Consider the following 15,260-nt stretch of genomic DNA (forward strand, 5'->3'; position numbering starts at 1 on the left):
ACACGTTTAGGACGTTTGGCTGGGAACGACCGATCAAACTTTACGTCGATACCTATCACTTTTCGTCTCCACTGTCTCTTTCTAAGTTCATGTTCTTCCTTTCTTGACATTCAACTTCACAGTATTTTAACAAATCCGCATCATATTGGTTCTATAGAAGAAAATAGCTTGTGGTATACGCATCTTAAACAAAACTTGGCCGTGCACTTACGCCCCATCTCACTGTTTTGTATCAATCATTTCACCGTTCTCATTTCACTTACGGTATTGCCGCGTGGTTGCGACGTCAAAGAAGATGGTACGTGGGTTGCTCAAGACGACACTTTTTATTGAGTGAACATGTGCATAGGAAAGTGCAAAGTGCTCGAAATTCGTGCTTTACACAGATAGCGGTAATCAGAGCATTGGTCGTTGGTAATATGATCTGCGCGAAGGTGCGTCGCCATTTATACACGTAGCATCCATATCGTAGGTGTCTCAAGCTTATCAGAAAATTCTAAAATAATCTAGAGTGTTCGCAGACAGCCAAGCGTCCTTTGCGCAAGGCAACTGATTAATATGTGGTGTTTAACGTTTCAAAACCACCACATGATTATGAGAGATGCCGTAGTGGAGGACTCCAGAAATTTTGACAACCTGGGTTTCTTTAACATGCACCCAAATCGCAGCACATAGGCCTACAGCATTTTCGCCTCTATCGAAAATAAAGCAGCCGCAGGTGGGACTTGATCCCGCGACCTGCCGGTCAGCAGCCGAGTACCTTAGCTACTGAACCACTACGGCTTTTCCTTTGCGCAAGACTGGGACATAAAAATACAAGCGAGCAAGGCAGTACAATAATGTTGCGATAAAATTTCAGCAGATGCAACATGTTTCACTGTGGATGCCATTTTCATACAGAACCGTCATCGGGTGGCCACGCGTTGCACGGTGGATCGACGTCTCTGGGTATTTTGAGAAGGCTAAGTTTCTACCTAAAACATACCGCGTGACGACCGCACTGACGTTGACTGTAAACTTTAGCGAAACGAAGTGCACGCTTTGGTGGGATGATATGCATATCATTAAGAAACTGTTGTGTATTCCTCAAAGGTCTAGATCCTCAATGGTCGAGCAACCCTTCTGGATGAAAGGAATATATCCATGTAATGTTTACAGCCAGCCTGTAGACCGCAACAACTAACGGTGTGGGCCGACATCACTCCTGTAAGTCTATTTAGTGATGTATCCGTTACAGTAAAAAGTAACTAAATACCTCACTAGTTACTCAAATGAGAAAAAGGGGAACGTTTCACGGCTCCACGTTATATAGATACATAAAAAAGGTAACGCATTACCGTTACCGTAACCGAAAAAAACAGAACGAATGGTACCTCTGCCGTAGCTCCGGAGTCATCAGTTTTAATCAATGTGTCTTTGCTGCAGAAACCCACAATGATAATTTTAAATCTCAAATTTATGTTTCACACATACTAACCCAAGCAAGGATTATACTCAAAATGTTCATTTAACGAGAATTATTTGTACACATGTACTGAACCTTAGCAATGTCATATAGAAGCTTAATGATGCCTGCATATGTGATGGCTTCTGACTCTGCAGTGACACAGGATGAAACCATTTTTTTTTATTGGAGCATTATACACAAAGTGAGGTCCAATAATCCACGGTATTCATGAAGAAACTATCACTGAACTCTCAAGAAATTTACAAATATCGGCCTTTTCTTGATCCTTCAGCACCTCCACTAAAGCAAGTCGAAATCGCCACTGTTGGATCTAGCCACCGGAATGGCCCGCCGCGCGCCAGTAGGCAATCACGGAGGCCTACGGAGGCCTACATTGGTGCCTTTTAATGTCGTGGGGAAAAGGGGGGGACACTTACAAGTTTGTGACTCCAGATGTGCCTTGCAGAGACCTAAGTCTAGAAAAATCACGTCTTGCAACACACATCTTGCAATAGCAGCCTTTTTTTAATATGTTGCAGGTTTTATTTTTGTTTATATAAGAATTCAAATCATGCCTAGAAGTCAAATATACAAAAAAAAAAACAAATGTTCCCAGCACTCGTAAATGCATTGTTCTATTGTGTCTTTTCCGGAACAAGTCGAGAGTGGCAGTTGCTATTTTGATTTCTCACACATCTGATGGGTATTTAGCACGGGAACACGCTACAAAAAAGCATTGAAAAGTTGAATGTTTTATACATACTTATCAAGCATTCTTATTTGTGACGTTTTTAAGAGAAATTTTAATGGGGCCCACTTGCAAGGGGTGTTCTCCTCCCCTGACCAAACACCAAGGGGTCGGGGAGTCAACGTTCTCTGCAGGCGTGGTCAACGGACGCCCAGCTCGTGACCAGTATGCGCTGTCTATCTGAGCAAATATTGCATTTGCTCTCATCTGCACATATGACCATCAACAGGTTTTTGTCTTGGGGGGATGCAAACCCTTCTTTCAACTTGCATCCCGACTGAGGGAGTAGGTCGTGTTGGTGTCGCTAAAGTGGGTAGCAAGTGCTGGTGGAGCTTGAAGGGTTCAAGTGTCCTTTTTGCACCACCCGCCTCGCCCACGCCCATGTTTACACTTCATTCATTGAACACCGCGCTGAGAACTAGTTGAATAAATGCGCAGATTTGTTTCCTTCCGCATCCTATACCGCTGCATAAAAGATTCTCACATTGCGAAAAGTAGGTATTTTGATTCGTTTGAAGGAAAGTTACATTCAAAGCATGACAGATACTCAAAAAAGCGGTTTCATGCAATCGTAAGGAATCTTCGATTTGGCTTGCACTAGTTCAGAAAAGTGCAGGTGCAGAAAAAGCGGTGCCAAGCGGTGCAGTGAGCGTGCAGCGCCGGTCGAGCAAGTGCAGGTGCAGCCTCAACCACGCCTCGGCACTAGCCGACACTAGCGCGCGACGGCTACAGCCAAAACGAAGGCGTGAGTTGACGTGAGTGCAGGCCGGAGAACACCTTGTAGTGTAAGCCTAAAATAGCCGCCTCCGCCGCCTTGTCCGATCAATACACGGCCGTGATGGCACTTCTTGTGACTGCGATGGAATTGCTGGACTCGAGCAGCGACGACGATTCCGTCAGCGGTGCCGTTTGCAGTGACTGCGACGATGAGTACGACGATGCGTGCATCTTGGTCGCGTGCGCGTTGGTGCGCGACGATGCCAACCGTGTACCCGGGTACGAAAGCATTATCGGCAGGTACCATGAGTATGAATTCAAGCGCCTCTTCAGGCTGTCCAGGGAGACTTTTGATAGTTTCAGGGCCAAGTTCAAGACTTCAGCCTTCTACCCAAGGGCAGTGCAAGGCCGCCAACAAATCAGTGCCGAAAAAACATGCCTCATAGCGCTTGTGTACCTAGGCTCACAAATATCTATGTACGCCATAGGCGACAAATTCGATGTTACCGAGTCGTCTGTTCATGTTTGTGTGACACGGGTCGTTCACTTCTTACACGCTATTAGCGATGAGATAATTTGCTGGCCTAGTAGCGCGGAAGTGACCCGCATAAAGAACGGCTTCCTCGCCAAAAGTAAAGGCAAGGGCCCAAGAAACACCATCGGCTGTATCGATGGATCACACATCGGGATACTCACTCCAAGCGAATCTACGCAGTCTTACTTCAACCGGAAAAAGTGGCCTTCGATAATCCTGCAAGGAATCTGCGACGACAGGAACAAGTTGCTGAACGTGTTTATTGGGTTTCCAGGTTCGGTTCACGACGCCCGTGTCCTGAGGGAGAGCCCCTTCTTTGCACGCGCAATTCAGGAATGTGAAGACAATTATATACTGGGTGACAGTGCATATCCACTGATGCCATGGCTCATGACCCCATTCAAGGACAATGGAAGTTCTTTTCCTACGTGGAAAAAGAGCTTCAATAAACGACACAGTCAACAACGAGTGCTTATTGAGAACACCTTCGGCCTGCTTAAACAGCGTTTTAGGAGGCTCTACCTTGTTGATGCAAAAAGTGTGCAACAGTGCTGCTATATAGTTATGGCTGCGTGTGTGCTACACAACATGTGCAACGATGAAAGGGACTTCCTTGAGGAACTTGCAACGCTTCCCCAAGAAGAAGATGTGGGCAATGATGAAAGTGAAGGAGATTTTGATTGCAGTCTGCCAGGCTACAGTCAGTCTCTGCGAGAGTTCATTGCAAAGGAACAGTGCTAGAAGTTCATCTTTGCTTCGCGATTTATTCAGTGTGCAAATGTTTTGCGAAGTGGGGTGCCGCGTCTAGAAGCAATGTTTTTTTTTAACAAATTAGATGGAGTAGACACTGCTAGTGTTATAAAAGTTTATTGCCCATATAATAACCCGTCCTTATTTGAGAGTACGTCGATCAACCGATCGAATCGCTGCATGCGCTCATCATGCCGCTTTGCCTTTGCCTCTTCCCATTTTTTTCTTTCCTCCAGTTGTTTCACTGCTGCCTCCTCTTGCTTAGCTCTCGAAGCTTGCATTTTTTCTAATGCCTCCAAGAGCGGCGTGACTTGGGACCTACTCTGGCGCTTCCTTTTTGGCGTTGTGCTGCTCCGAACTTTGGATGCTGTGTTGCACTCGACTGGGACTGCTGCATCTTGAGGTGCTTCAGTGATGCTGGTGCTGTTGAAAGTAATTGTACAGGTGCCATGTCATTTCCAGGCTACAGCACAAATTAAGTAATTTTTACTTACTCTGGACTTGCACTAGGCAGGATTGTTTTTCCAGGCTCCAAGAGCAGCCTTGGATTTACACTATGTTCTTTTTCCAAGACTTCTGCCAGCTCTCTGTAATAGACACTATGAGAATCACTGAAGATATGAAGACACAATCGTAACTTACTCTTCATATTCACAGTTCACACGGTGGTGACCTGAAGAATTGTTGTCTTTTTTTGACTTTTTATATGCTCTGTCCAGCGACTTCCATTTGTTTTCCACTTGTGTGGCAGTCACGTTGCACAAGAACTCCGTATTGATGGCCTCAGCCAACTTCTTCCACAGAAGCCTTCTTGTGCTAAACAAAAAAGCAAAGCACAGTTAGTAGGAAAGAAGGAAGCGACGTAACGTGACCCAAGTCTTGCAGTAGCACATGAACCTTTCCTTAGTACTTCATATGTGTAGCTTTCAGGGATAATTGCTAGGGATGTTCGATTATTCGAAAATTTTGGATAATGAATCAAACAGCACTGTATTCGGTTCCTAAGTCGAATCGAATTGCACATATTCTAAGTAACAAATATTCTTTTAATAATCGGCACTGGCGGGAGAACCCCAAAACAACGAAACAGCTACAAGTCATTCTTTCAATCCCTAATGTGACCTGTACGCAGCCCAAGCTTTTGCAAGACTACCTACACTATATTGATTGTCGAATGAATGCGCTTCTGAAAGCTCCATTCTTGCTCAATTTTTACTGCACTTTAGCTGTATCGCATTTATCAGCTCCTGTCTTCGTCTTGTAATAACCAAAGGTGGGAACTACGAGTGCTTGCAGCTTCACGACTAGCAACAGATACAAGTTTTGCGTTTGCGTAAATTGTTCTTGCAGATGTAAATTTCAACGCCCATTGTTATCCGCTTTTAGTGCGCAGGCCATGTTGTGATGACGGGTTGATCTGCTCCGTTACATATTTAGTTGTATCTGCAATGTTTGGTTGTAAATTGTTTTGTTTTTGTGTCCCAATTTTATTTAAAGTGAGGTGACAAAGTCTCACGTTGATAACGCTAGTCAATGCCGTAGTTGAACCTACAATTACAAAATGTTACGAATATTCTAGTTCCTGCTGCATACGAGATTACCTTAGTTTTCGTAATTGTGGTATTTTGAGTAGATTCAAACTGACTGTAATGGCCTTTGTCGAAAGTTTGTGACTATTTGTTTCAAATAAAATGTTCTGTTCTAAGGCTGTTTTGAAAATGGTCTACTTACTATTCAAACAGTATTCAATTACTATTTGTATTCTATTTGGTGCCATTACTATTTGACTCTTACTTGATTAGGTTCCGAAATTCACTATTCACACACTTCTGATAACTGCGAACGTTCTTTTTGTGCGGGAAGCATTATGTTGGAGAAGTTGAACATTGTGTAAATCACTCTTTTGGATCATAAAGCTTCACTAAGGAGACAGCCATATTCTAACCTGTCTTTGCATTGTAAAACATGCAGCTGCGCAACCTTGTTTGCTGACACGACGGCGCAGTCTAGGTTCAAAGATAGGGTAGCACGTGTCAAGAAGCATATCTCTTTTAACAATGAGCTGCACCATCTTGAAAAGTGGCAGTGCGAGAGAAATGCGGACAGACAGTGAAGACACAAGGACTGCAGGGCGAGACTTGCTAGAGATGTGCCTCAGAATAACAACATGCAATTCCCTCTAGTGCAAATTCTCAAGGCAGCACTACACTTGCAACATGGCTTGAGCTTGGAGGTGCTGCACCTTTTCGGCAAGACAGCGGTTGTGCAATGCCCAACACAAAAGCACCGTCGCTGTTTTTGAAGATCACTTGACTTAATGAAACATTACGAATGCCTTCGTTGTGTATATATGTGCGTGACTATACATACTGTTTGTGTGTATATGTAAACGTATATGTCACAGTCAGGCGCATAGCCAAAATTTTTTTTCAGTGGGGGGGGGCAGTAAAATGTAAATTGCTGGCAGTAAAATGTAGGCAACAATAACCATCGCCATTGTGAACTTCATGCGCCCTTATCTTGTTGGTGCTTGCCTAGAGTGAAACGGAATAATAAAAAGCTGCAAATAATTTTGGACATAGGATGACATACCGAAGTGCCCTGGTTTTTCCCACCAAGTCCTTCATTTCCGAGTATTTGGCGATGAAGAACCTTGTTTTTCGGGCGCTCCAAAGCTCTTCCACATCTTCAGCCGACGCGGCTGCTGCTGGAAATGCGGCTAAAGCCCCATCGCTGTCAACGTCGCCGTCGCAGGCAGGAGAAGGCGTCGGCGGTTGTGCCGGAGGGGGGTCATTTTCACGATTCCCTGCCATGAACCGCAACGTAACGCGCTTGCCGTCTGCAAGGGCGAAAACCAAGATTAAAAATACCGACATAGCATAAGCAATGCTACGAGGCTGTTTGCTGACCGACTACGACTCCTGGCCGCTAACCACGTTTTTTGGCAATGCATGCAGCCTGACTTACCTGATGCCTCATAGACGTAACCGTTGGCGTCCGTCATAAATGACCCGTCGGGATTGTGAAGTGCCTTAACTTCCTTTTGAACGCCCTGAACAACTATTTGCAACGTCGTCTGCTCTGGCCTTGGGGGGACGCCCGCCATGCTGCACTACTCTGCACCTGCTTTGGAGTGCGTGCACGCCGGTACAGAACTCGTCAGGAACTAGGCTTACACCTAGACAAAACGAGGGAGCCAGTGCAGAGGGTGCGACAGAGGGCGCGCGCTGCTCCGGCAAAACGAGGACGAAGGTGCTGCACCCTTTGAACTGGTTCAGCCGGTGCAGCCAAAACGAAGAGACCAGTAATAAGAAAACTTGAAGCAGAGGTGCTTCTTCTTTTGTGCAGCGTACAATGTAAAAGTAATATCAGATCCGGAAAAAGCGAAATGAGTGACGTGCGTCACTGCTTGCTCATTGTTCAATGAAAAAGGGTTTCATGAAGTATGACGTTGCAAATAACAACAACAACTAAAACAACATCTTAAATTAAAAAAAAAAGCAAAGTGCTGCACATTTACCGTACAACATGGATATAGATTGAAATACGCGTTATTTTTTCATGTAAGCGAATTAAAAACTATTTTACAAAACGCTTTACATTCATCGGGATGTCGACACATCTGTGTAGTGTCATTTATGCTATTTGGATTAATATTCCTGAATTTCAACTAATTCAGTAACCTGTGGCGGAAGAGCCTTTTGAATTTTCAGTTTCGGTTTCTGCGCCGCCGACGCCGCCGCCGCCGACGAAAATTGGCCGCACGCCGCCGCCGATGAAAAAACCGGCGTGCGCCGACAACGCCGCCGCCGCCGACTCTGGATGACCCCCACGCCGCCGCCGGTCGAAATCGCCTCGGCGCACACCTCTATTAACAGTGACACGGAGGCAGACCTTTCCTTCCTCCGTGCTGTGTGACATTCGCAAGTGCCTAAACGTGTGACGTGGCGCCCCGGTGCGTCACATCGGCGAAGGAGGCTAACATGGGTTGTGTAGTGCAAAACTTTTACGTGCGTCTTGGAAGGACGAGTCGATTCATCACTCATCATGATCAGCACACAAAAACAAAAAAAAAAGAAAACACACAAGAATGTGCACGACACAAGCGCTGCCTAACAACTGAAAGTTCAATGGAAGAAACATGTCATATGTGCAAACATGAAGACACAAATCTTGACAACCCACACCAAGCACGTAATCAAGTATGCTCTAAATACGAAATCTCGGCATCTGTGAGAGTGATTGAAGGCTGCCTCACGCACCTGTCTCTTGCTTTTATGATTGCATACGCATCAGTAATTTCACGCATGCACTGGTCTCTATGGCTCATCATCACAGCGGTTTTGTTTAACTCAGCTTCGCAGCTGCACTGCCGGCAATGGAGGGAAATATGCGTAGATGGTGTACCTTTCAGGGAGCTAGGGGAGCGGAACCATTTGCGACTGTCGAACAATAACCGACTGATGTTAACACCAGCAGAAGCTGCATACAACTGACTGGAAGTCACAAACCTGAAGAGTCACGTCCAGATTTCAGATCGCTGCCAGCCGAGTGAGCGGGGCCAACTGAGCGCACTGCATTTATTGTTTTCGTTGGCTGCTCTCGCGCGTTCACCGTTCCCAGCTGCGCCATAGAGTTTTAGATTCGCGTGAAGAAAAAACTGTCGCAGTGCTGATTCGCTCAGCCATGGTGTCAGCACTGACAAGCACGAAGCCTCCAAATAATAAAAAGGCGGTGGTGGGTGCGACCGTACGTGTCCCTTTGCTCGCGAGAGTAGACTGACCACGCCTGCCTGCTTCCTGACCTGCGCTCACACAACGAGGAGTATTTCCGAGAGTAACGGCTCTTACTCGCAAACCATTTTCAGCCTTACCTCAAATTTTTCTTATCGGTTCTAAACCTTTATTGAACTTGATGTACAAGTTAAGTAGGCCACTATTTATGAATCAATTTTGTTATTGGGCTTGATGTACAAATTAAATAGGCCACTATTCATGAATCAATCTTGTTTATGCCTTTACAACGCCTTTACAAAGTGAAAAAAAAAAAACTTCAGGAAAACTCAAGGTAAGGCAGAGGTTGGTTTGTGAATACAGGTCTTACGTATTCAGAAACACTCCTTGACTTGACTTGCCACCGCCTTCAATGCAGCACAAACGAGTCTCGAACTTTAGGCGATGCCAAGGCAGCACTAACGTGTTTCAATTGCACTGCGTTGAACGCGGAGGCAAATCAAGTTCAAATCAAGGAGCGATTTTAAAAAGGAGGGGAAGCTTGAGCATAGTCCATTTTCTTTCTCTTTGGTGGTGTTTAGCTTCTTGCGATTGCCACCACGAACATTTGACACTTTCGAACATTCGAGCTTAATGCAGATTAGCTTAATATACACTGCCTTATTGTGGTTATAGTCAGTCATCCAACTGGCTAGGCAATCTCAAGTTACTAAAAATTGGATGGTTCGAGATTCAGATTACTTTGAACCAGCTTAATTGAATTCAATCTGAACGGCTGAATGCGACCATACGTAGTCCACCCAAACAGCTGGTCATTCTCAATTTAGCTGAAGGGTTAGCTTCAGAATGAGCTCAACCCGGATTTATTTACCGTATTGACTCGCGTAATCGTCGTACTCGCATAATTCTCGCACCCCTCACATCGCCCAAGAGAAAATACAATTTGTTTCCCTCGAGTAATTATCGCACCCCCGAAAACTGCCGCAACAATGTCGTCTGCTCGTTCCAGCCATTGATGTTGATAGCACGCACCATCTGGCGCCATCTCTTAAGCAACGCCTCCTAGATTTCCTGTGCCTGCCGGATGAGTGCGAAACGCCGGTCATATATGGCAGCGCTGCCTACGTAGGAATAAGGGTCTTTGTACTTGGCCTTTAAGATCGGCAATTTAGACGTTTGCTACTAAATTCAGAGAATGCCTTGTATTAAAAAAGTTGTTTGTTGAATGACGGCGTCACTTACGTAGGGTTAAATATAATGACGTTCGCGTCTTTTTAAAACTTTTTTACGTTATTTTTGTTGCATATAAACTCCGAAAACGTAAAAACCTATTTGAAGACATCCCTACTTGAGTAGCGCCACCACCTTAGTTCCGATGACCACCGCTTTTCAAGTGACCGCTGATAATCCGGTAGGCACAGGAAATCTAGGAGCCGTAAGCAACGCCTCCTCTAGAAAGATGCCTGAGGAATGGCTCGCGCTCTCAGCGGAGTTGGCCTGCCTTCAGTTTTAAACAAGCTCCACGCGGTAGCGCTCGCGACTGACACTATTTTTTGTTGTTTTTGTATTTTTTTGTTGTTGTTTTTTTCTTTTGTCATCACGTGGGAGAGGTGCGCGTACATTGAACACGCAAATTTTTGTAGTAGAGCTGAGGTTTTTTTTTTCTCGTAGTGCAGGGCTCGAATTTAGTAATTATCGAGTATAGGGACAATTGGTGTCAGAAAGGCATGGTTAAAAAGACTGTAAAGTGTTCAAGATGTGGAGTGGGTATGAAAGTGGACCCAAGCGTAGAAGCGGATGAAGAAGAGGCTGACGCGAAGTGTAGGCAATGTGAGGTCGAGGAAAAAATGGAGAAAATGATGGTTGCCCAGAGTGAACTGCTGATGAGAATCGCCAAGCTCGAGACTGAGTTGGCGACAGAGCAAGAGAAAACGAGGGCAATGGGAGAAAGACTGAAGTCCGCCGAGGAAGCGCTAGCGAAGCTGAACAAAGAAGCGACCTACCGAGAGAACAGTAGGGAACGGGCAACCAGAACGGTGGAGAAGGAAAAGCAAGCAAGTTTGGAAAAAACAGGTTTAGCCGGTTCAACTGTTGCAAGGCCCAGCTTCAGTGAGGTAGTGGTGGGGCAGGGAGGGAACAAAGCAGCCGGCGTCACAGGTGCAAGTAGCCCCCAGGCGCAGAACGCTCCAGCTGAAAAGTCGCAGCATGTGATAATCGCCGGGGACTCGAATTTAAATCGATGCACAGAAGGCATCAAAGAGAGGGTAAGAGGTGACAAGAGGGTTGCAGTAGGGGCGTTCCCAGGACGCAAGCTGGAAGCAGTCGTGAGGCAAGCGAGCGCAAAGCTCAAAACGACAGCTGATAGACGAAACCTAGTGATAATTTCAGGCGGTTTAAACGATGTCCTGAATGGAGATGCAGCAGGACTAGCAGCCACACTGGCCAAAGGCGTCGATGACATGCGCGCAACTTCTCCTAAGGTACAGGTAGTGATATGCACGATACCGCAGGTACCGGTGCGTGATAGCAACCTGCAAAGAGCGGTGGTCAACGCAAACCAAGAGATATGGCGGAAGAGTCGAGAGAAAGGCTTTGAGGTGGTGGAAATAAACAGAGAGGTGCATAGGTGGGGGGGTTTTCAACGAGACAGAATTCACTTCGATGGGCGGCTAGGTCATGAGGTCGGTTGGCGACTTGCAGGACGCGCAGTAGCTTTTTTGGGGGGCAAGCGAGCCCTTCGGGGTGCAGGATAGCTAGTAACGAGGAAAACAACCAGGGAGACTCTTCGACAGGTGGTATGGACAGATACGATTCCAAAGGTGCACCAATATCTAAGATAGGTAGAGTCCGGGGCATAAACAGACGTAGTCACGAGCGCCGAGCCAATTCAGACATAGGGTATATTAACATGCAGGGTGGTAGGAACAGGCTAAAGTGGGAAGAGATAGAAGAACAGCTAAGGGAAGAGAGGCCGATGGTTTACGGTTTTGTAGAAACACATCTCAGGAACATGGAACAACCTTCGAACAATCCGGACTACGCGTGGGAATATTGTAATAGAACAGAAGGCAGCAGAAAGGGGGGTGGTATTGGGGCATTCATTCATAAAAGTACAGACTGGCAAAGGGTCAAGCAGGAGTGCAAGGAACATTTATGGCTAAAAGGGAAAGTGGCAGGTCAAATGACACTCCTTGGTTTCGTGTACTTGTGGACGGGAGCAAAGGCCAGAGAGGAAAACCAGACAATGATAGAGTGTATATCAAAGGACATTCAGGAGTTAGGAAGAGAGTGCGAGATAATTATACTAGGAGACACGAATGTGCACATAGAAGATATAGATGGGTATACCGACCCGACAGGCAAAATGATCATGGATATGTGTGAAAGGCTTGATTTGATCATTTGCAACAGTACCGAGAAGTGTGAAGGGCAAATAACATGGGAGGTAGGAAGGCTTCAGTCGACGATAGATTATGCACTGATGTCACATAGGATATATGATAAGCTCAGGGGAATGCACAAAGATGAAGGTGGCTCCAGAAGTCTGGGTAGCGATCACAAACGTATCAAGCTAAGTTTTGGAAGAGCAGTGAAAGTGGGAACGAGACAAGATGAGCAACTACAGGAAAATTTTTATCCAGAAAGGCAAATTGAAATAGCCACGAAACAAATTGATAAAGTAATCACGGAGGATAATAAGACAGTGTGGACATACACGAATCTAATTAGACTCTTTGAGCTAGAGCTTGCTAAGACGCGTGACAAGTCACCCCGGAAAAGAAGACACAAACCCAAAAGTTGGTGGGATAAGGAAGTTAAGAGAGCCATAACAAAACGTCAGGAAGCCTCTAGGGAACACAGACATGCTAAGCAGCGGGGTGAACCGACAGATGTTGAAAGAAAATGGGCAACCTTTCTAAGCTGTAGAAGGGATGCATCCCTTCTGATCAATGAAAAGATTAGAAGGAAGGGAGCTCAGTGGCTGGCAGAAGTACATAAAAAAGATAGAAAGGCAGCTGCGAAATTTTGGAACCATCTAAACTCCCTAAGAAATGAGACGAGCCTAGAGCAGAGATTTATAACTACAGCCCAAGGTGCTAGGCTAGAAGGGGACGAAGCTATTGAATATATAGGAACAAAAGTGACAGAAAAATTTCAACAAAGAAGTACTTTATGCACCACAATACACAAGGACGAATCAAGTGGTGCAATGGCTCCATTTTCACAACAAGAGTGGGAAAGGGCTGAGAAAAGGGTTCCGAGTAGTACATCAACAGGCCCAGATGGCATTCCAATTAGGCTGATAAAGACATTAGGTCCGAAGTCTAAGCAGGCTTTGAGAGAGGCAGTGAGCACAATAATAATCGATGGTGAAGTTCCCGATGGATGGAAACTTAGCAGGATGAGCATGATCTATAAAGGAAAGGGGGACAAAGCTGACATAAACAACTACCGTCCTATAACAGTGACATCAGTGGTCTACAGGCTGGCGATGCAGATTATAAAGGAAAGACTGCAGGCGTGGATAGAGGATGAGGGGGTGCTGGGGGAACTGCAGGATGGGTTTCGGAAACACAGGAGGTTGGGAGACAATCTGTTCTCACTGACGCAGTGCATCGAAATAGCACAAAAGGAAGACAGGCCCCTGTGGCTAGCATTTTCGGATATCAAGGGAGCGTACGATAGCGTGGTTCAAGAGGAATTGTGGGGAATACTGGACACACTAGGCGTGGAACATGTAGTCACTAATCTTTTAAAGGGTATCTATAAAGGTAACAAGGTAGTTATAAAGTGGGAAAAACAGGTATCCAAGCCTGCAGAGGTAAAACGGGGGCTTAGGCAGGGGTGCCCCCTGTCACCCATATTATTCATGATGTACCTACAAGGATTAGAGGCAAAATTAGAGGGAAGTGGAATGGGGTTCAACCTCTCTTTAGTCAAACAAGGAAAACTTATTGATCAGGCACTACCAGCATTAATGTACGCAGATGATATAGTGTTAATGGCCAACAACAAGGAAGATTTGCAGAGATTGATGGACATCTGCGGTAATGAGGGAGATAGGTTAGATTTTAGATTCAGTAAGGAAAAATCAGCAGTCATGATTTTCAATGACAACGAAGGTAATGAGCTTAGAATACAGGAGGTCACGCTAGAAATAACAGATAAATACAAATATCTGGGCGTATAGATAAGCAATGGGACCGAGTATCTGAGGGAACACGAAATATACGTGACGACTAAAGGTAACAGGAATGCAGCAGTCATGAAAAATAGGGCACTGTGGAATTACAATAGGTATGATGTTGTGAGAGGAATATGGAAAGGGGTCATGGTTCCTGGGCTGACGTTCGGCAATGCGGTCTTGTGCATGAGATCAGAAGTTCAAGCAAGATTAGAAATTAAGCAACGTGGAATAGGTAGGCTTGCTTTAGGAGCTCACGGGAATACACCAAATCAGGGATTACAAGGTGATATGGGATGGACATCATTTGAGGGCAGGGAAGCTAGCAGCAAGATAAAATTTGAGAAGCGATTGAGAGAAATGGGGGAAGAGCGTTGGGCTAGGAAGGTTTTCAGCTACTTGTACATGAAGAATGTCGATACAAAATGGAGGAAGCGAACCAGGAAGTTGACTGGTAAATACTTAGAAAACAGCAGGTGGCCAAACCAAAAAGAACTATCGGTTAAGAAGAAAGTGAAGGAAACGGAGACTGACATGTGGAGAATGGGCATGATTAAGAAGTCCGCACTAGAGATCTATCGAACTTTTAAGCAGGAAATTGCCAAAAAAAGGATGTATGATAATACTCGGGGTAGTTCTGTACTGTTTTAGGCCAGGACGGGAGTATTGCGAACCAAGACACATCGGGCCAAATACGAAGGGGTAGACACAATATGCAGTGCGTGTGGAGAGGAAGAAGAAACTGCCGAACACTTGATAATGTTCTGTAAAGGGCTTCACCCATTAGTTCAGGATGATGGCGCAGTTTTTTTCAAAGCACTGGGGTTTAGGGACAGGGAGGGCAAAATAGACTTTAAGCGGGTAGACTTAACTAGAAGGAGGTTATCTGATTGGTGGCTAAAGTCAAGGCACGAGTGAAAATTAAAGAAGAATGGCGATTTGGGCTAGTTGGTTTGAGTTGATGATAATAATATTATCATGAACTCAAACCAACTAGCCCAAATTGCCATTCTTCTTCAATGCATTTCTAGTACACAGGGCAGTCCTACTGTTTTGGACCCTTATTCTCAAGACCCAGCCACTTTGGTTTCGTGGATTCAGCGCTCGTGTTGTTGTCCTCTTTGCCTTCCATACCTCGACTTTCG

The 15,260-nt window shown here is 45.4% G+C and overlaps 1 protein-coding gene across 1 annotated transcript; it reads right to left on the reverse strand.

Moving 5' to 3' along the window:
• Positions 1–4,298: 4,298 nt before the first annotated feature.
• On the reverse strand, positions 4,299–7,525 carry LOC142776737 (uncharacterized). Its single transcript, XM_075880976.1, has 4 exons — positions 6,790–7,525; positions 4,840–5,013; positions 4,692–4,784; positions 4,299–4,620 (listed from the first exon to the last, which is right to left on the reverse strand). Exons 1-4 carry the CDS (start codon positions 7,071–7,073, stop codon positions 4,314–4,316), a joined length of 858 nt encoding a protein of 285 aa, XP_075737091.1. The 5' UTR covers positions 7,074–7,525; the 3' UTR covers positions 4,299–4,313.
• Between the last annotated feature and the right edge of the window lie 7,735 nt (positions 7,526–15,260).

The sequence above is a fragment of the Rhipicephalus microplus genome, chromosome X (genome assembly GCF_043290135.1).
Source record: "Rhipicephalus microplus isolate Deutch F79 chromosome X, USDA_Rmic, whole genome shotgun sequence".
Taxonomy (NCBI): Eukaryota; Metazoa; Arthropoda; class Arachnida; order Ixodida; family Ixodidae; genus Rhipicephalus; species Rhipicephalus microplus.

Bases quoted from the DNA above. Each gene is read 5' to 3' on its own strand.
- LOC142776737 (XM_075880976.1), bottom strand. From the start codon at position 7,073: ATGTCGGTATTTTTAATCTTGGTTTTCGCCCTTGCAGACGGCAAGCGC. The intron at 5,014-6,789 runs GTATGTCATCCT...TTTTTTGTTTAG, and splicing joins GGAAAAACCAGGGCACTTCG to CACAAGAAGGCTTCTGTGGA. The intron at 4,785-4,839 runs GTAAGTTACGAT...TGTCTATTACAG, and splicing joins GTGAACTGTGAATATGAAGA to AGAGCTGGCAGAAGTCTTGG.